The 22180-nt window shown below is 31.1% G+C and overlaps 1 protein-coding gene across 1 annotated transcript; it reads left to right on the forward strand.

Moving 5' to 3' along the window:
* Positions 1–933: 933 nt before the first annotated feature.
* Positions 934–18351, forward strand: LOC111709452 (ras association domain-containing protein 10). Its single transcript, XM_023483116.1, has 15 exons — positions 934–1539; positions 4071–4124; positions 4512–4591; positions 5204–5281; positions 8078–8138; positions 9309–9416; positions 10654–10706; positions 11882–11966; positions 13051–13176; positions 13352–13399; positions 13475–13548; positions 14263–14323; positions 14816–14859; positions 17110–17190; positions 17408–18351. Exons 1-15 carry the CDS (start codon positions 964–966, stop codon positions 17802–17804), a joined length of 1926 nt encoding a protein of 641 aa, XP_023338884.1. The 5' UTR covers positions 934–963; the 3' UTR covers positions 17805–18351.
* Positions 18352–22180: the final 3829 nt, after the last annotated feature.

Consider the following 22180-nt stretch of genomic DNA (forward strand, 5'->3'; position numbering starts at 1 on the left):
GGGTAAACCTGTATGGTTCATGTATGCCGTATGATGCCAACTGGTCCTTTTTGATTTATACTAACCACCCTTATGAAAAATGTTATTAATTAAAATAATCCAAGAGGATTGACACAAAAGCAAAGCTTGTTTTGTTTGTTTGTTTGGGGAGGTTAAGGTACGCCAAACTGAAATTTATGCGACATCGATGGTATGACTTTGTGACCTCGTGGCTCGAATAGTTTAAAATTTACGCACAAATATGAGAAAAGAAAATTTATTTTGTTCCATATCAGAAAACTTAAATTTGCTTTCAATAGCTCTTTATGAAGAGGAGTTATGATTGAAAATATTTAAGATTTGAATCTATCGTGCTATTTACTCCAGTGTAAGGTTAGGTTAGATTTAATTGAAAAGGAAGGGAAAAGTTTAAGATTTAGTGACAAAATATAGGTTAAAATTCAACATTTGATTATTGTATGAATATAAAGCCTGAATTATACATGTTACAAGGATTGTCAAATGCAAGAAAGGATTATTTGTCATACAAAGCATTAATTAAAGGATTAAAATATTTGCAATAATGCATGTAGTAGATTTCTTTTACAATATGATTTATTCTCTTCATTTGAAAAATAATTTAGTTTTCATCTTTATGCTTTCAAATCTTAATTTTCTTTAATTTCTGATGAAAACCATGTCTGTAAGAATTTGTAAATTTTGCTGGTTTTTCTAATGAATTTGTTCAAGAGGCAGAACAAGGGCAAACTGTTTCCGACCGTCAGGAAATTGATGTCCTGTCAGCCGTATACACTTGACGCATGCTTCTAAACAACTTCATCATCTGGAAAATATTTATATTTTTTATATTTTCAGATGAAAAATATTTAAAATTTTTAGATGGAAACTATTTATATTTTCATATTTTCATATTTTTATATTTTCAGATGAAAAATGACGAGAGGAAGTGAATAATTTGAAATAATGTTATCATCTACATCTGGTTTACCATTATCCTCATCCTACCATAACCTTTCATCCCAAAACAATGGTTCCAATCCAACTCTAATTCAGGAAACCAGACCTCGGAAATGGCGGGAAAACAATGGTGATTGTGAAAAGAAATTCAGTGAACAAATTCGTAGTGAGAAAATCCGCAATACCCACAGGTCACGTGACCGGCTCGAACAGCCGGCCAAACGAAAATCTCGATCATTACCCCGTGCACCAAAAGAGGAACACGAACATGGTAGTAAAAGGCAACCAAAAGATGAGGAACGGCCTAAAAAACATTATAGAGAGGAAGGTCGTCATTATTCTAGAATAGAAGATGGAACACATCTCAGATCATCTCGAAATCAACTAAATCCGAGAAATCATAAAGGGCAGACATTGAAGTCTGTACTTTCGAAGTCAATGCACCTGTTGGTTGTGCCTCGCGAGGTTGAGGTCCCTGTAGTGGTTGATGAGGTCACCAAGTGGATTGCCGGAGTATCTAATGTGACCACGTGCTCAGATATTATTGACGCCATTTTAACCAAACAGAATAAGAAAGCGAAGGTATGTTATTATTATGCTATTCATTCACAATTATGGCAATAAATCAAATCCAATATATATGTCACTTATACAGGAGGATAGGTGGTCAAATAACAGTGTTGAAGATTTTTTTAGAATAAGATTTTTTTAAAAATTATAATTTGCAAAGAAGTTCTAAGTACTGAATAAAGAAAGAATTATTTTACGATAATAAAAGATCACAGACCACAGTATACTTTTTAAAGTATTCAATAAATTAAAATAACCAATACTTAATTTTAAAACGATGTTAAGGTTTCTCTAAAATATTTTAAATGATAAAATTAAATGTTTGCTTCTCTTAAATATTTTCTCATTTTTTTTACTTTTCGCAATTGTTTTTGGCTTTAAAAAAATAATGATAATTATTAATCCTAATGTTAATGAACTTTATTTTAACTTTAAGATAATTTTTAACCCGGATTTTTACTCACAATTTCATGATCTTGGGTATTAAAGTTTCTTTTTTGTTCCGAGGCAAATAAGTACATTTTATACCGGCAAAGCAGGTGTCCCTTTTTATTTTGCGGATTTCAATAAAAAAATCGAAAATTTATTTAAAACTTGAATTGAATAAATTTATATATCCAACTGCAGTCTTGTGTTATCATAAGGGAAATTACATTTTTGTTGTGATTTTTACTTGAATTTAAACCTTCCTTAAATAAACAACAAAAAAAGAAAAATATTCCGGCAGAAAAAAACATACTGTCCCGCATCATAACACAAGACAGTTACATAAATAGATAAACATTATCCTTGAAAGGTTAACCAAATACTAGCTGCTAAGGATCATAAAGTTTGCTGGTGAGATGAAATATTAAAATATTTTTTATTATTTCAATGTTTTAATTTCTTAAAAATACACTTTGGGATCCGTAACATGAATTAAAATTAAAAGAGGTTATTATGAATGTGTCATTTCACAACATTTAACATCTTTTAAACTAATTTTCGATGCAGTATTTGTCGACAAATGATATTTATATTTGTAAAAAGCGGACATTTTGTTCATCTTTTTGTGCTCTAAATAGTCGACCTGAGAGGACTTAAATGTACTTCATTTATTTATCTATACTGCATAGATATATTTATAGATATAGATAAAAAAAATTAAAAATTCATTAAAGTATAATTTCCTAAAAATCAATTAGATCTTCAAGAGATTATATATAATGAAAACATGAGAGTGCTAGAGCAAACAAAATAAAAACTTAATAGATAGATATTTCATAAATAATGAATTGTCTATTTTGTGTAAAAACTACAGTTCTTTGTTTTAAAAAGGGCGTAGGTCTGTTACACCTGAGTTTATGTGTTGTGTTCAATGGAAACAGAATAATAGTTTGACACTTGACAGTTCATGGAGTTCAGATCTCTCAATCTATATAAAATATCATTTTATTTTAGATTTTTGAATAAAACAAACGTATAATGCATTATATCATGATATTTATAATTGAACGATTTAGATGTTTATTTTCTGTTTTTAATCCAAAATTAATTTGTGCGATAAAAATGCAAGAATTTATTTCTAAATGTTTCACAATTTATTCCAAATGAATTGAAAATTATAAAATTGATCAATCAAGTTTAGTTAGATTGGTTTTCATGTTAATTTATTGCATGTTATAAGATGTGATGCAATATACAGGGGCGGATACAGGGGGGGGCAGCAGGACCTTCGCACCCCCTGACGGATTCAGGGAGGGCGTAGCCCCCCCCCCCCGAGATTTCAGAATAGCTCCTCAATAGCACTTAAAGGAAAGTAAACCTAGTGCAAAACAATAAAAATATCTATCTAAAAAAATTTTCGCCTCCGGCAGGTCTTTTTGTTCCTAAATCTGGATTTTTTTTCGAAATAAATCTAGCACCCCCCCCCCCTCACTTAAATCCTGTTTCCAACCCTGCCTATATAGCATTATGTATTCTCCGACCGTGATCTGGATCATTTCAGATTTCAGCATAGAATGAGATTTTATTGACGACATTAAACTTTAACTATCTTAAGGTTTAATTTTGACCTAAACGTTTAATATAGTCTTCTTGACTTATTGCGTAATAGCAATAATGCTTAATATTTTGACAAAGAAACAAACAAGTTTACAGTTGCAAGCCACCAAGAAGTTAGAAAAAGTCTGATTGAAATACAAACAGTCGTCTCTGGAGTCGTATTTTGGTGGATAACACTGTACTTTACTATAAAATGTTGAAAAATCCCCCATTCCCCTTCATATTGTATATTTTTATTGATTTATATAAACATGAAAATTCCATTAACATTTGTTCTTTTCTTGTTACTAGGTTATTTATTAACTCTTTATTACTCTCCATCTAACAAGTTTTTTCTCATCCTCAAAATTCAAATTTTGTCTCGTACTTTCAAAGCAATGGTATCTAACTGGAGATTTTATAATATGCTAAAATGTTACCTGCAATTAAATATATCATTTAATTCTTTTTTATTTATTCATTTTTCATTTTATCTTAATATTATTTATCAATATTTGCAGGTGGAAGACTATGTTCTTTGTGAACGTTGGAAACGCGTTGACCGGCCATTAAAGGTAAAAAGAGAAAAATAAATAAGACAATTCTCAAAATGAAAAAGTTATTCGTTCCGCTTCTTTTTCTGTTGGTCAATCATAAAAGCTGCATTTAATATATTTAGTATTCTTAAATCAAACTACAAGTTGATTCTTCGCAGTAGATGCAAACATTGATATCATTTTGAAAATTCGGATTTATATATCTTTGCAACCCGATGTATGTCGTAGACCTTTGATATTTCAAACTATGAATTATGCCAGATCAAATATTCTAAGTTTGAGATATATAATTTGAGTTATTCCATGTTTATTTGATACAAACAAATAAATTAACGGAACACCAAGTCAAATATTTGTAGATCAAATCTTTGATAAAGTGTTCCATCTAACATATAAACTATCCAGGCCGGATCTCGAATACTGAGTATATGGGAAGGATGGGGAGAGGATAGAACAAGTGTAAAGTTTGTTCTAAAAAGAATTAGGTATATTTGTATATTCATATTAGTAAATTAAAGTAAATCTACAAGAGAATAAGTAACTGCAAAGATAACTGGACCGAGGAACTGTTTTTGAATTTCCATAAAAACATGTATCTAAAACGTTCGTGTTATTTATATTTAGATCATATCAGATTCCTCTTTTTAGAAGATAAATAAATTATTCGTAAGAAGGAAATGAAGTATAAAGGATAAATTAATAAATGAATGAATGAAAAGATGAGTAAAATAATTTTAAAACACGTATTTATAGGATGAATCAAGAAATGAAAGAATTTAAGGATGAATAAAAGATGAAAAGAATAAATAAATAATAAATAAAGTAAAAAGATTATTTAATAAATAAATCAAAATTTTATAAATTAATGAATAGAGGAATGAATTATTGAATGAATTTATGGATGAATAAATTAATAAAATTAAAAATGATAGGAAAATTTTATAAAGTAATAAATTAATAAAAGAATGAAAAAATGGATAAATGAATAAATAATGTTATGAATCAATTTAGAAATGAATCAAACAAATAGTTGTTAATAAATGAAAGGATAAATGAAAGGATAAATGAATAAATGAAAAATGAATGTTACTGATCAGGGTGAGTCGGAACCCAGTGATTAGAAAGGATTCTAAACTTTGGAGAAAACAGCAGAGTGGTACAAACTCAGATACCAGGTACATACCCGGATACTAGATACCTAATCGGATACCAGGTACTTACCCGGATACTAGGTACCTACTCGGACACCAGGTACATATCCGGATACCAGGTACGTACTTGGATACCAGGTACTTACTCAGATACTTTAGGGGCCTACCCGGATACCAGGTACATACACAAATACTTGGTACCAACGCAGATACCAGATACCTACTTAGATACTAGACACCTTCTCAGATACTTGATACCTACTCAGACACCAGGTACCTACTTAGATACTAGACACCTTCTCAGATACTATATACCTACACAGAAACCTGCAGGTACCTACTCAGATACCAGGTACCTACTCAGATACCAGATACCTACTCAGATACCAGATACCTACTCAGATACCAGATACCTACTCAGATACCAGGTACCTACTCAGATACCAGATACCTACTCAGATACCAGATACCTACTCAGATACCAGGTACCTACTCAGATACCAGGTACCAACTCAGATACCAGATACCTACTCAGATACCAGATACCTACTCAGATACCAGGTACCTACTCAGATACCAGGTACCTATTCAGATACCAGATACCTACTCAGATACCAGATACCTACTCAGATACCGGGTACCTACTCAGATACCAGGTACCTTTTTAGATACCAGATACCTACTCAGACACCAGATACTAGGTACTTGCTCGGATAAAAGGTGCATACCCAGATAACAGGTACTTAAACTAGGATACCAGATACATACCCAGATACCAGGTACTTAAACTAGTTTACCAGATACATACCCAGATACCGGGCACTTACTCAGATACCCGTGTATTTACTTGTATACGGACCAGGTGTATACTCAGATAACAGGTACGTACCTACTCGAATACCAGGTACTTACTCGGATACCAGGTACTTACTCGGATACAAGATACCTAGTACCACTACCAAAAAAATACTTAGAAATACGTAAAAAATATTCCAAATAAATGAATACATGTAATTGAGGAACAGCAGTTAAAGGAAGTGCTTTGACTGGAAAATTATCTAATTAATATTTTAATAATTTCTATCCAATCAAATATTAAACGCAATAATTATGTAAGAGAAAGTTGTATTAAGCACGCGAGAGACACACAAGTAAAGATAAATAGATAGATAGATAGATAGATAGATAGATAGATAGATAGATAAATAGATATAAAAGTCATGGTTCATCTGCCTATAACTGTTGTGTGGATTTACTGGGAAATTGTTGAAGAAAAGATGGAATACCTAGTTGTTTAAATGATAAAACCTAGGGATTCAACTATCAATTTTCAAAAGGGGATTTATGTTTTATGTTTTATGTTTTATGTTTTATGTTTTATGTTTTATGTTTTATGTTTTATGTTTTATGTCATTCAAAACCTCAGCATTTGGTTGGATGGGACTATTAATAAATTGATTACTTCTTTCGTGGTAGATTATTGAATCCTAAATTAGTTTAAAATTAATGTACCTTTTTCGATAGATTAAAATCTTTGCTTTTTTTGTTCCAAACATATTTTTTTAAGTATTACCAGATATTAAAGAATTTACTACAGTTAGATAATATCAAAATATAGAAAAAGTACCATAAAGTAATTAGAATAATGCATAAAAATGTGTTGACATTTTAATGTTTACTGTATTAATAAAGAAAATGAGGCTTGACCCCCCCCCCCCGGCCTGCCCCCCCTCTTCACTCTGAAGCGTATGCGTACGCACATAATAAAAGTAATTACTATGTTTATACATCCGTTAAATTTCCAATATATTATTAACAAATGATTCTCTAATTTAATTATTTAATTCTATGATTGGAATTTTTCTATGTCATCACAGCGGAATTTTTAACATATGATAAATAAGAAATCCATAAAAAGCAACATAGATAGATATGAAATTAGATAAAACCGAGCTTTTTGGCAAGAACAGGCTAGTGGCAGAGCGCTGAGGCTAGAACAGAATTGGGAAGTTTCCGCTTGGGAAATTACACACTTGGGAAGTTGCCACTTCGGAAAATACCCTTGGGAAATTACCGCTTTGTAAAATGCCTTTGGGAAAGTAGCTAACATTATCTTTATACAATCATTTTTTGAGGCGCATTAAACTAGCGGGGGGTGGGGGTGGGGGTTAGAGATTGTGAAAACGTAAGTATTTTCTAAGAAATATGCTAAATTCTGATATAATTATTTTAAAATTGCTCCTCTATGGCACACATTATTGAATAAATAACTTTTTACTCTTTGTTTACATAACTCGATCCTATCCTACGTGACTCTGTCCTATCCTACGTGACTCGATCTTATCCTACGTGACTCGATCCTATCCTACGTGACTCGATCCTATCTTACATGACTCGATCCTATCCTACGTGACTCGATCCTATCTTACATGACTCGATCCTATCCTGCGTGACTCGATCCTATCCTACGTGAGTTGATCCTATCCTACGTGACTCGATCCTATCCTACGTGACTCGATCCTATCCTACGTGACTCGATCCTATCCTACGTGAGTTGATCCTATCCTACGTGACTCGATCCTATCCTACGTGACTCGATCCTATCCTTCGTGATTTATGTATTTTAGAACAATTGTATTTAATCTTTGCCAACGGTTGTTGCCATTGAATTGAAACATTTAAAAAGAATATGGACAAAATACTGTCAGGAGGAACTTTATAAGACTTTTTTTTTAATAAATGCACTCAATCGTTTATTTTACCACAAACCTGCATTTAAAATACATGAATAATCCCTTTAATGCAAATCTTCTTGTTTAGGCATCCATCCAGTTTAACCAGACCTAAGAAGGAGAAAAGAAAACATGCAGATCCAGTTCAGGTATTATAGATGTACATTGTACTACAGGTGCAGATATATTATAGATGTACATTGTACAGGTACAGATATATTATAGATATACATTGTACAGGTACAGATATATTATAGATGTACATTGTACAGATACAGATATATTATAGATGTACATTGTACAGGTAGAGATATATTATAGATGTACATTGTACAGGTACAGATATATTATAGATGTTCATTGTACAGGTACAGATATATTATAGATGTACATTGTAGAGGTACAAATATATTTTAGATATACATTGTACAAGTACAGATATATTATAGATGTGCATTATACAGGTACAGATATATTATAGATGTGCATTGTACAGGTAGAGATATATTATAAATGTACATTGTACAGGTACAGATATATTATAGATATACATTGTACAATTGTACAGATATATTTTAGATGTACATTGTACAGGTACAGATATATTGTAGATGTACATTGTACAGGTACAGATATATTATAAAAGTACATACAGGTATAGATATTTTATAGATGTACATTGTACAGGTAAAACTAACTTATATATGTACATGTACAGATCATTTGTATATGTACAGGTACAGATTATTTATAGATGTAAAGGTAGAGATAGTTTATAGATGTACAGGTACAGATACGGAATGTTGCAACTTTCTGAATTTACATGAACGCTACGTTCTTCGGTATGAGTCGTTTTTACATTCTCTCCTTATAAACGCAATAGATTAAAATTGTACTTACAAATGAAATATTTTCTTGAATAACCTACATGATACTGATTAAAAAATAATAAATCATTAATTATGCTTGACAAGGAATAGAATCCAACCCAATGAACCGAGTCAATGTATAAATTGTTTTTCGTCTTATAATCTGATTTCTAAGTTTTTAAATATTTGCTGATTTAATCTTAAAAAATAAAGAAAAGAGGTTTCTTCTCAAGGATTGAGATCACATATGCCTGGTTATAAAAAAGCACTTGTCCTTAGCTATGGTTTTTAAGAAGTGATTGGCAAAATTCTTTTTGATTTTGCTTGAGAGCTTGCAACCTTGTTATCACAGTGAGATAGACATGTTTTCTAAATCTTTCAGTTTGTCACTTGACTTCTAAAGTACAAAGTCAAACCAGTTTCATCGATAATTAATTTCATTTTTTGCAGGATATAATCGGGAAAATTCTAAATCAGCAAAATAGTCTAAGGGAGCAGCTGAAACGGCTAGAACAGCAGGAGAAACAGGAAAACAAGAGAAAATTGGAGAAACAGGAGGTAAAATATATAAATTTCAGTAAACCGTAGGAGAAACGAGAAAAACTTGAAAATCTGGAGGTAAGAAATATAAAATCTACTAAACAGTAGGAGAAACAGGAAGAAACTAGAGAAACAGGAGGTAAGAAATATAAAATTTACTAAACAGTATGATGAAACAGGAACACTGGAGGAAACTAGAGAAACAGGGGGTAAGAAATAAAATTCACTAAACAGTCGGAGAAACTGGAAAACAGGAGAATACTACAGAAACAGAAGGTAAAATATTAAAAATTCACTAAACAGCAGGAGAAACAGGAAAACTGGAGGAAACTAAAGAAACAGGAGATAAGAAATATAAAATCCACTAAACAGTAAGAGATTTTTAAGAACTTTAAACCATGCGAATATTATGATGATCATGTTTGATTAATGATTAGTAAATAGAATAAAATTGGCTAAACACTGCTTAATGGGGTGATTTAAATCAGTGGTTTTTGTGTGTGTGGGGGGGGGGCGAAATTTGATTTTGAGGGGCTGGGTTGGGGGTACAGGGGGGCAGGCTAGCCCCCCGGTGAAATTTTTTTTAATCGTTGAAGGGTTGGCTCTGTACTTAATAATATACTAAATTCTTATAATAACCATGTTTTGTTCTTGTGTTTAAAAAAATATACTTCCAGCAGCTCTAAAATGTACGACATGAGTGAATTAAATAAACATTTGCTCTTCTTGTGTCTTTTCATGTACTTCTTGGTGTCTGTTAGTCCCTGGCATTGTCATATTCACTATGTATATAAAGTCCCCTATAACAGTCTACAGCAGTTTTTTTTAATTCATTCACTATATAGTCATATTTGTCCACTATATGGTTCCTTAATCGTAGGTCTGTGCAGTACTAAGTAGTAATTATAGTTCCTGGCAGCACTTGACTATATTTAGTCTGTCCATGATTCATAATAGACTTTCTGATTGAAGTCCCTCTGTCCTTGTTTGCCAGTAAGGAGCTTATCCCAGTCTGCAAAAGTCCTAATAGTCCGATATAATCCTTATTATATTTCTTGTTATTCTTTTTTTGTATTTTTTTCTTAATTGACAAAATTTGATAAAAGATGGTCCACAATCATGATCATGTCAAATGAGGGGTGGGCGAGAGGGGGGCGAAATATGCTGAGGGGGGGGGGGGTTCTCGGTTCGCCCCTCTTAGTTGTGCCACTGATTGAAATAATATTTTGTTGGAATAAACTTTTTTTTGTTACAGGATCCTGGGAAGAATGAAAAAGGGAAAAATTACATCATGAAAACTTTTCTCAGGTAAGAAGAGAAACCAATACTTGATTAAACATATCCTGGTTAACTATTGACCAACCAATCAAGACTGTGGTCATTATCATTAATAAATACTTATTATTTCAAAACAAATGAATTTCTACCTCTTGGCATTGTTGCTGATTAGATGATTAGAATTTATTCAAAAATAAATTCTAATTAATCACGTCATCGTAATTATAAAAGTGACTCTACAATTCTTTATCCCCGTCAATGATGAAGATTATCCTTGTTTTGTATTTAGAATGAGGACACATTTTTCAATCTCCTTTCCTTGTTTTGTATTTAGAATGAGGATACATTTTTCAACGTCCTTTCCTTGTTTAGTATTTAGAATGGGGATACATTTTTCAACCTCCTTTCCTTGTTTTGTATTTAGAATGAGAATACATTTTTCAACCTCCTTTCCTCGTTTTGTATATAGAATGAGGATATATTTTTCAAACACCTTTCCTTGTTTTGTAATTTAGAATGCGGATACATTTTTCAACCTCCTTTCCTTGTTTGTATTTAGAATGGGGATACATTTTTCAACCTCCTTTCCTTGTTTTGTATTTAGAATGAGAATACATTTTTCAACCTCCTTTCCTTGTTTTGTTTAATTTTAAGTTTAAAAATTAAGAATATTTCTTTAAAGGAAGTGTATATTTTAAATTACGACGACGGTACCTTTAAGATTATCACTAGAAAAATCACAAATATAAAATCGACAGTGGCGATCTCAAAATATCTTCCTCTACCGTTGATATTTACAGGAGGTTTCGCACAGAGGATGAGACTTAAATTCATGGTTTTCAGAAAATTTGAACTTTTTCCTTTTCTTGCCAGATAGTTGTGTAAAAACGCATTTAATCCTCTATACTTTAATATTAAAGGAGTTTATGGTTGACACCCAACCACTATGGTAACCTCGTATGCATTTACAACAAGACACATAATATAAAGCTTTGATAAAATTTTTGTATTTTCTTTTTCTTTTTCTTGCCAGATAGTTATGTAAAAACGCATTTAATCTTTTATACTTTAATATTAAAGGAGTTTATGGTTGACACCCAACCACTGTAGTAACCCCGTATGCATTTACAACAAGACGCATAATGTAAAGCTTTGATAAAGTTTTTTTATTTTCTTTTTGTAATTAATTAATTTTGTATTTTTAGTACTATGGAGCAGGGAGATGAGTTATATAGCCATGATAGTGGGATTGGTAGCGCTATGGTTACCCATACAGATTCTGAGTATAAAGTAAGTTACAAGGAACTAAATTCTTTTCATAAAAACAAATTTTCTGATGTTGAAAACCTTTGATATTTGATATTTATCATAGTTAGAAATAGTCTATGACATGGGGTTACAAAGATATAGTGATAAAAAATCTGAGATTGTGGTTACTCATCAGCCGAATCTAAACAGATATATTTGTATCAAAATAAAGTTCAAAAAGGAAGGTACAACAGAAGGAAGGTACAACAGAAGGAAGGTACAACAAAAGGAAGGTACAACAGAAGGAAGGTACAAGGAAGGTACAACAAAAGGAAGGTACAACAGAAGGAAGGTACAACAGAAGGAAGGTATACAACAGAAGGAAGGTACAACAGAGAAGGAAGGTATACAACAGAAGGAAGGTATACAACAGAAGGAAGGTACAACAGAAGGAAGGTACAACAGAAGGAAGTTCAACAGAAGGAAGGTACAACAGAAGGAAGGTACAACAGAAGGAAGGTACAACAGAAGGAAGGTACAACAGAAGGAAGGTACAACAGAAGGAAGGTATACAACCCATGTCGTCCTTTTGTTTACAGAAAAATTGTACAGCAATTCCTTGCTTAGGCTGAATTAGTTTATATTTCTTCTAGAATCTACATACAATACATGTTTTTGTGAATAAAGATTAGAGTTGAGTTACATTTTAATACAATTTTTCCATTTTCCAATAAATTTGAATCATTCAAACCTTTGTATTACAAGATATTTTGAAGAAAAACCATATTTTTCTTCTAATTTAAAATACAGTGATAATCAGAAAACTGTGGAAAAAGTTAAGTTGGTCTGTTTACACTGCACATTTGTTGTGTATCAAGTTCATTGGACTCTTACAGTCGTCTTCCTATTCCAGAGTTTTCTGGTTCTCAGTCTCACTGTAGTGGCACAAAAAGGTTTAATGCAACGAAATAATCCATTAATTACTATATCCTTGCAACTACCCAAATCCTGGAGATTTTTGCGTCTAAATGTTCATATTTTCTTTTATAGCGGCCATTTTTAATTTGAAATATCATAGATCTACATCCACCATTGTAAACATGTTAAATTTATTCTTATTTTCCAGTCTATGGATTATCTGGCAGATCTAGCAGAAGATGATGTGGAAAAGGATGAGGATGAGGAAGAGGAGGATATTGAAGAAATTCTAAAAGTTCTGGAAAGTATTGTGAGCCTAAATGCTCAGATTCAGGTAGAACTATTTCTTCCCTATGCCCAGCTGCAGGCGACATTTTGATTTCTTGCATTTTTAAAAACAATTTCAATTAAATAAAAGTAAGAATAAGGATTCACAGTAATATTTCCAGTCACAATTTATCACTTTTTTATGTTTTTAGAAAAATCAATTTGTTTTGTAATTATTACAGGCGAGGGAAGAAGAATTGATTGATATTGAAGAAAATATTAAAAAGCAGGTACTGCACATTGTCAATTATTTCAAAATTTTTAAAAATGCAATAAATGTTATAATTTCCAAATATATTGATCAGGAGGTAGATGAAGGATCTGAAGAGAAGAAAAGATTGGAGACCGATCTAGAGAATATGGTTCAAATCAATTCAAGGTATACAAGTCACTGTAATCTTGTCAGGATACATTTGTTGCATAAAACGTGCTGGGTCTACACAGGGTAGACCAGACTGGACAATACGACTGAATGCGCATGTAAAGTACTTGTTGTACCGGCACGGATCATTCAACTTTTAAAATGGTGTGATGTACACTGTACTCTGCACAGGGAATATTGGATATTAAAATGTCTTAAAAAAACTAAAAACATTCTGAAAATATCTAAAAATTAATGATAGTGGCTTTAGACTGATCTTGAAACACCCATTTTTGCGGTGCAGGTTTGTAAAAATATTCTTTTCCGTCAAAGTCGAATTTGTCTTACTAGAGATTTTACAGAAATAATTATCGTCGTTGTTCAGATTTTTGTGCTCCATACAATTCCAGTTAAAGTAAATTAGATTTAGAAAATTCTGTAAAAATCGACCTTTCCTTGTAGCTGTACACTTACAAAATGCACTATATCTTACACTGCACTATTTTTACAATAAGTTTTTACATCGTTATTTTCTTTTTTTGTTACCACAAAAATCAAACTTTATATTATGTAGAACTCTGGATTTTAATAATAAAAAAATTGTATTTTTACTTTTCTTTTTCCATACAACTATTCCATAAAAAAATGTATTTCTTGTTTCTTAAATTAGTAATCTTCACATGTAATTAAGTTTCCCGCGCGTGTTGATGTAATTGTTAATTAACTTTTTAGATTAAGCTATGATATTAAGAGGAATGATTTTTCTTTATCACACATGGTTAAAAACTACGAGGTAAGCTCTTTTCAACACATTTAATAACAAAATGACGCTGAAGTGTAAAATTGATCATCTTTTTTCTACAGTTGTCGTCGCATATATCAATTTAATAAATACGATTTTTTATTTCAATTTTTATTTATATCAAACTGTTAAACATCATGGATACAAATAAACATAGAGATCAAGAGAAGCGTCAATTAAAAAGCTTCTCTTTGATTACTTGTAATTCGTAAAAAGCTTGTTAACAATCAAAACTCAATTTAAAAAGTCGTCTTCATTATATTGATATAATCGCCTACCACGATGTTTTACGGCAAAGAATAAGAAAATCCAACATTATGGCGACACCTTGGAAATTATAAACATTTTCATTTTTCTCATTAGCGCTTCAATAGGAGGAGTTTATATAATTGAAAAATTTAGTTATGTTTGACGTGCATTTATAAAATGGCGTACAATTAATTACTTTTACCAATTTTAACCGAATATTTTTAATATTTTTAGGGTAGGCGAACCTTTCTCAGGACAATTGAAATAGACATTAACAGGTGAAAAATATACGATTAGCTTTTTGGACTGAACGCCGTCTGATTATAAAAAACGTCGCATTGATTGAAACCAAACAAGTTTCTCTGATAGGGTTTAGTAGATTTGAATCTAATAAATACAAAACAATAAGAAATTATCTTAAAATATGAAAATAATATCCCCTCAAATTACAAGCATGAACAAATCCACAATCATACAAGGGAATCTTCAAAATCCATGAGTTTAGAGTATTTGCATCTTTAAAGGTTAAAAGATGAAAATTCCTTTGATATTTCAAACCCAGATTATTTGATCTAACAGAATTCAAAGTTTAAAATATCAAAGGTCTACGCCATTGGATTGAAAAGATATTAAGGTTTAGAAAATCAGATTTTTTTGGCAAAGACTTAATTCATTAACATATGTAAATCCATGGAAATGCAATGTTACATAAAACTGATCAATAAATCATGTATATAATATAAATCAAACAGTCACTAGGCCGCATCAGCAATACTGTAATTAAGTTTATATTTTATTTATATTTTTTCATTAAAAAAATAAAGGTATTCTTTTTTATGAAAAGACAATACGTATGAATCCCGGTAATCTAAAGTGTTCTTTATTAATAAATCAATGCCAATTTAAACCCAGGAGGGATTCGATGATAAACCTGAGAGTAATTGATACACATATCGATTAAATTAATATTTGTTCAAGCCATACTCCATTTAAATTGTACAAAGATCCAGACTTCTATTAAAAGTTGCATCAATTTCTAAGACTGGGTCGGTTTTAAAGTGTAGCAAGGATTTTTGATTTTATCCAACTAATTCAAGTTTACAAGTTTGTTGGCTTCAAAGTGTTTGATTTTACCTAACGGATTCAAGTTTACAATTTTTTAGTCCTAGATATGTACATTTTGTAGTCCTAGACATGTACATTTTGTAGTCCTAGATATGTACATTTTGTAGTCCTAGACATGTACATTTTGTAGTCCTAGATATGTACATTTTGTAATCCTAGACATGTACATTTTTTGTAGTCCTAGACATGTACATTTTGTAGTCCTAGATATGTACATTTTGTAGTCCTAGATATGTACATTTTGTAGTCCTAGTAGATATGTACATTTTGTAGTCCTAGAAATGTACATTTTGTAGTCCTAGATATGTACATTTTTTAGTCCTAGAAATGTACATTTTGTATTCCTAGACATGTACATTTTGTAGTCCTAGACATGTACATTTTGTAGTCCTAGATATGTACATTTTGTAGTCCTAGACATGTACATTTTGTATTCCTAGACATGTACATTTTGTAGTCCTAGACATGTACATTTTGTATTCTTAGACATGTACATTTTGTAGTCCTAGACATGTACATTTTGTAGTCCTAGTTATGTACATTTTGTAGTCCTAGACATGTACATTTTGTAATCCTAGTTATGTACATTTTGTAGTTCTAGATATGTACATTTTGTAGTCCTAGATATGTATATTTTGTAGTCCTAGACATGTACATTTTGTAGTCCTAGATATGTACATTTTATAGTCTTAGATATGTACATTTTGTATTCCTAGACATGTACATTTTGTAGTCCTAGATATGTACATTTTGTATTCCTAGACATGTACATTTTGTAGTCCTAGACATGTACATTAGTCCTAGATATGTACATTTTGTAGTCCTAGACATGTACATTTTGTAGTCCTGGATATGTACATTTTGTAGTCCTAGAAATGTACATTTTGTATTCCTAGACATGTACATTTTGTAGTCCTAGACATGTACGTTTTGTAGACCTATATATGTACGTTTTTGTATTTTGTAGACCTATATATGTACATTTTGTAGTCCTAGACATGTACATTTTTTAGTCCTAGACATGTACATTTTTTAGTCCTAGACATGTACATTTTGTAGTCCTAAACATGTACATTTTAAAATTTTAAAGCACTTTTTAGCATCAATAGTTTTCATTGTGGGTTCTTTATAAGATTTCTGCTTCTGAAATAATGGAAGGAGGAAATCGTAAGAAATTAACTCAAACTAGGAAACGACAATATCTTCCACAATATTTATCAGAAAAAGGATAAAAGGGTATCGCATGTGCCTCGTTAATTGAACAAAATCTTTTAAAAGGGAGCAAAGTCAAGGAAGTTTCAAAACAGAAATTTTGTGCAAAAAATGCATCTAGAAATATCTATATTCTACATTGTGCTTTTGAAATACTTTGAGTTTATTTTGATTAACTATTTAATGTTTAGAGCTGAAAGCTACGGAAAGAAACTACAGAAAGAATTTGAGAGAGAATATGAAACCCTGGAGACATGCAATAGTATTCTTAGGTAACAATAGTAATAATAATAATAATAATAATAATAATGATGATAATAGCAATATGATGATAGCATATTATATCATAATAACAGCGATAATATTAATTTTAATAATGATGATAATTATAATGGTTATGATAGCAATACTAATAATAAGAATAATAGTAATAATGAAAGTTCCAATAATAATGGTAATAATAATTGATAAAACATCTGAATATTCCAGTGTTCCTGAAGACGAGGTTGAGGACGATAGAACTCTAGAATTAGTTAATCATAACAATACTTCTTCCATGCAACAACAACAACAACAACAACAACAACAACAAGTACAAGTACAACCGCAGAAGGAAGATCATTCATCGTTATCATTGAAAAGACATGCAAGCATCAAAGATCTTGATAAGATTGATGAACACTTTAAACTTGAAGATGATTCTGGTGTAGGACTGGAGCAAAATGATCTTGAAAATGAATTTCAAGTATCAGCAACAAACCTACCTTTCGGGCAACTAATTTTAGATCTTATAGATCATAGTGAAGATCTTGATACAGAACGTGAAGATCATAATGCTGATCATGATTCAGAAACTGAAGATCATCTAGGAGAAAGTTCTAGTTAAATAATTTTCGAGTTTAGAATTATGCTTCTCAAGATTGTAAAGTACAACTCTTGGAAAATTCCAAAATACTCAGAAGTTTTTTCTCAAATAGAAGATGAAGCAGAGTATGAAGTCTTTCTTCCAGAAAAGTCAATTGACATTTTATCATCTTGTATTCCAAAGAAACCCCTTTTTGATTGTGATATACAAAATACTTATATATCAGTGATAATGAATAACTGAAACCAAAGAAAACTAATCTTTATAATATTTATAAAGATATAAACCAGAGCTTTATATTTAAATGTTTATTTAATAACTTTGTACTAAAGTTTTTGCTTTTGTGCACGAACGGCATAAAATTGATTTAACAACGGAAATTATTCTTGATTTCTTTCTTCTATCTAAAAAATCTATCAATGATATTTTTGCACAGCAAATTGCCTTATTTATGTAATTGTGCTAAAAATCAATCTTTCATGCGCGCGTTAAAGACATATTTCAATTTTTTTGTAAACTTATAAACTTGATATACTAGTCAATCTCTGGGTCTCGTGCAATGTACATAATAAATAGTATAAATAGTAAAATTTTAAGTTAAAATATAATAAAGTTTTTTGTTTTATTACAATTTTATCATTTTTTACGGTAATCAGCGTTTACTAATTTCCGCCCACCCTGGACTAACTAGGGCTAAATATGTTCGGTTTCTTTAATTTGTATTCGATCGCATTGTGGTGTATAATTCAACCATACACAGATATCATCTAAAATGCATTCACAGACAAAAAAGTATAAGAGAGAAAACAAAAGTTCACATCCAATTGTATTTTTTTTTTATGTGACTGGACCGAACTGTAAAATGCATGTGTACCATCTACATAATAAGTAAACAGTTTTAGTCACCATCCGACCTAAGAGGATTTTGACAGAGGTTGATTTCATAAAACATGGAATATGGAAAAGATGTTGGTTAAAATTAGTCCAGGGGGAGGGACATTTGTTATTTACACAATTACAGTTAGTTTTTTCACCTTTCTTTTTATAATGATTTGTTTATGTACTTTCTGTTTAGAAAAACATGAGTTTACATGTACACATAATTTATACAGATTTTTATCTTCAATACCTAGAAGATTTAATGGAATTAGGAGTTTTCCTAGTCTTAGGGTGTAATACAGGGCTAACCATTAAAGGGACTGCAGTAAACGAAAAATGAAAGAGGGTATAGGCTGAAAGCTGATCACTTTAGCTCTTGATCGCGACCCATGAAAGTTTTATCTGATGTTCCTGTCTCGAGAAATTGATATAAAACTGTGTTAAAATTATACGAAAGTTCATATATGTAAAATTTCGAAAATCACGTGACCAAAACTATCACCAATGGCAGAGCAGTATACTGGTCACGTGTCTCCGCCTGTATCACGTGACCACTTTACTGCACTGCCATTGGTTGAATTTCTGGTCAAGCAATACAGAGTGAGACGTATAAATAATATTATGAATTAAATCTATAAAAAATAGAAATAACAAATATAAAATTAGAATTGGAGTAAACCTAAGTTACAATTAGCTTTCTCTGGGATATCATCGCTGTCAGATTGGTTGCATATTTACTGAATTTGATCTATTTAAACCCACTACTTTTATACAAAATTGTATATATATTAATTTTCGTATAAATTTAACAAAGTTGTAAATCAGTTTCTCGAGATTGGAACATCAGATATAACTTTCATGGGTCGCGATCGAGAGCTAAAGTGATCACCTTTCAGCCTACACCCCCTTTCATTTTTCCTTTACAGTCCCTTTAAACATGAGACTTCAGAGACATCTATCACATAATTTATGCAGTAAGGGAAAGGAAGGAAATATAAAGAAAACAAGGATATCTTTCTCATTGTTGATCCTGTAAAGTACCGTTGTGAATCAAACGGTCTATTTAAAATCATGAATTAAAATTTCAGAAACACTTTATCATTAGGTTAAATTTCTTAATCTTTCCTCCTGTGTTATATTTTTTCAAAACTATGTTCAGTCCCTTTTCCTTTCGACAATCACTTAAGAAATAAAAGATTGATATTTTAAAGTAAGCTGACCACAAATTACTGGGAACGGTTGAACCCTGTGACCACAAGATTATCGCGAATATTTACTTCTCATTCATAAACCTAAAACAGAACAGATGTTTACCTTATACAAAAATACGAAAAAGAATTTTTTAATCATATGTTTGTATGTTTCTTTATTTAGATGTTCGATTATCTATAACTCAGGAAGCACTTGACTAATTTGACTCAAATTTTGATTTGAGAATCGGAAAAATCCCGGGAATCATTTGAATTTGGTTTTAAAATTTCTAAATTTAATGTGTTGACTTTTACAGGAAAACCAGGCAAATTAATCTGAGTTCTCAAGCACTATAACAAAAAACGAGTTTTAAAAATATTATTCAGCGTATTCACGGTTCTCCGACGTCGCTGGCGTGCTTTCACTGTAAGTGGTAGCTTTTCCCATTGCAATGTGTACCCTAAGCACAAATTTAAATAGTAGCTTAATATCTCTAAATATTTATTAGGATATGTTCGCTGCTAAAGTTTAAAAAAGCCCTACATAGTTCTAAAAAAATCTTGAATTTATCCTGTCATTTATCATTTTCTTCGTAATCGTCCATTTTTGATAGGTTTATGGGCCATCTCATTCAATTTAAATGTATTTTTTTCAAAAATTCTTTGATTGAAAACAAAAATTGATATGGTGGAACAAAATCATGGCATTTTTATTTTACTTTCTTTAGCAGTATATAAAATTTTGCAAGCGATTATCTCATAGAATTTAAGAGCTGTCGACCTAAAATTAGCAGAAATTACTTACAAGGCACAGTATGTAGTGCATGGATCATTTGTGGTCTGTGGACACCTGAATGCACAATATACTGTACTCACTACTAAAGGTCACTGTAATTTTACACATTAAAGTTTAAGCATTGTTTTTTATAATTTATTTTAATTAAGAATAGGTACTGTTAATTCCTAATATAAATTCAGATTCCTGCATACCAACCTCTCTTATCTATATAGTTTATATTGCTTTAGCTCCTTCAGATCCTTCAGTCGGACATTTCTAAATCGCGAAACGTACTCTTTTTATTGGTCATAACTCATCAAATGTAAAAGGAGCCATTTAAATCTATTCTAAACATTTTCGCAAAGCATAGATTGGAGTTATTTCTAAACCTGCCTAAATTAAAGTGAAATATGTGTTTGAAATCAAAGTAAAGATGAGATTATATGTCGTCTCAATTGATCATTTCTGTGGGAATTCCAACATTTCCTTCGGCGGCGCTACCAGATTTGGCCCTCCCTCGGCTCGATACTGTTTATGACAATATCTTACAACAAAATGATGTTGATAGGAAAAAAAACTAAATATTTTTTAAGTCAAAACCTGCAAAAGATAGTTGCGACGTAGCTTGCTCAAATTCATTAATTTTGGCCACAGACAGAAAAGCTATTTGGAGTATGGACGGAAAAAAGATGACACTTTTTTTAATAACTTTGAGGACAATTAATATTAAGATACTAAAGTAAACATAAGTTGACGAAAAAAGGGAAAATAAGACATAAAAATTACAGAAACATAAGTAATTTTTAAACAGAGGGAAATTTATAATAAAAGTATTTATGTTTTTTTCTTTTAAATTATGTGTTTGTCTCAAATAATAAGATCACGGTGTAATTGTATTGCATTAAATACAGGGTTTCACACGAAACAAGACAATTGGTGAATAGTTTAAAATGTCTTCTTCCATAATATGTCAAGTTTTTTATTACCATAGAGAATAATAATAAATATTCATAAGTAAAATATATTTGAGTAAAGTTTTTTTTTAAACTAAATAAACTGGAAAAAGTCTTTAATATCTAATACAGTATATGGAAGAATACATTAAAAACTATTCACCAACTGTCATGTTTCGTGGGACACCAGGGTGTAAGTTTAAATTTCCCTAACTAGTTGTTAAACGAAAAATAATATCTTGAAACTCACATTTTTTTTAACTACTTTTCATAATTTATGTCTTTTGAAAATATGCTTTTTTGAGAATAATGGCAGTAAAATAGTGTTTAAAATGCAATAGAAAATTGCATACCTAGATGGTCACAGTGCTCTGCACCTATCCGCGGTGCTCGGCAAATAATCACTACCTGTCATAATCCAAAATATCAACTTAAAAAAATATTGAAGGTATTTTACCCAATCCTGCATATAGATGATCAAACTAGCGGAGTTGTATACAATCAATGGTGCAGCACCTAATATAGTCTAGTTTATAAAAGGATAAAGAGGATTAGGGGGAGTCTGGAAGGGAAGGTGGAACAAGGGAAGGGGAGGCG

This window comes from Eurytemora carolleeae, unplaced genomic scaffold (genome assembly GCF_000591075.1).
Source record: "Eurytemora carolleeae unplaced genomic scaffold, Eaff_2.0 scaffold738, whole genome shotgun sequence".
Taxonomy (NCBI): domain Eukaryota; kingdom Metazoa; phylum Arthropoda; class Copepoda; order Calanoida; family Temoridae; genus Eurytemora; species Eurytemora carolleeae.

What these genes read in the sequence shown, in the direction of transcription:
- LOC111709452 (XM_023483116.1), top strand. Translation starts at nt 964, where the DNA reads ATGTTATCATCTACATCTGGTTTACCATTATCCTCATCCTACCATAAC. An exon ending in ATCATGAAAACTTTTCTCAG is followed by an intron (nt 10,707 to 11,881) that starts GTAAGAAGAGAA and finishes TTGTATTTTTAG; the next exon opens with TACTATGGAGCAGGGAGATG. An exon ending in ACATGCAATAGTATTCTTAG is followed by an intron (nt 17,191 to 17,407) that starts GTAACAATAGTA and finishes TGAATATTCCAG; the next exon opens with TGTTCCTGAAGACGAGGTTG.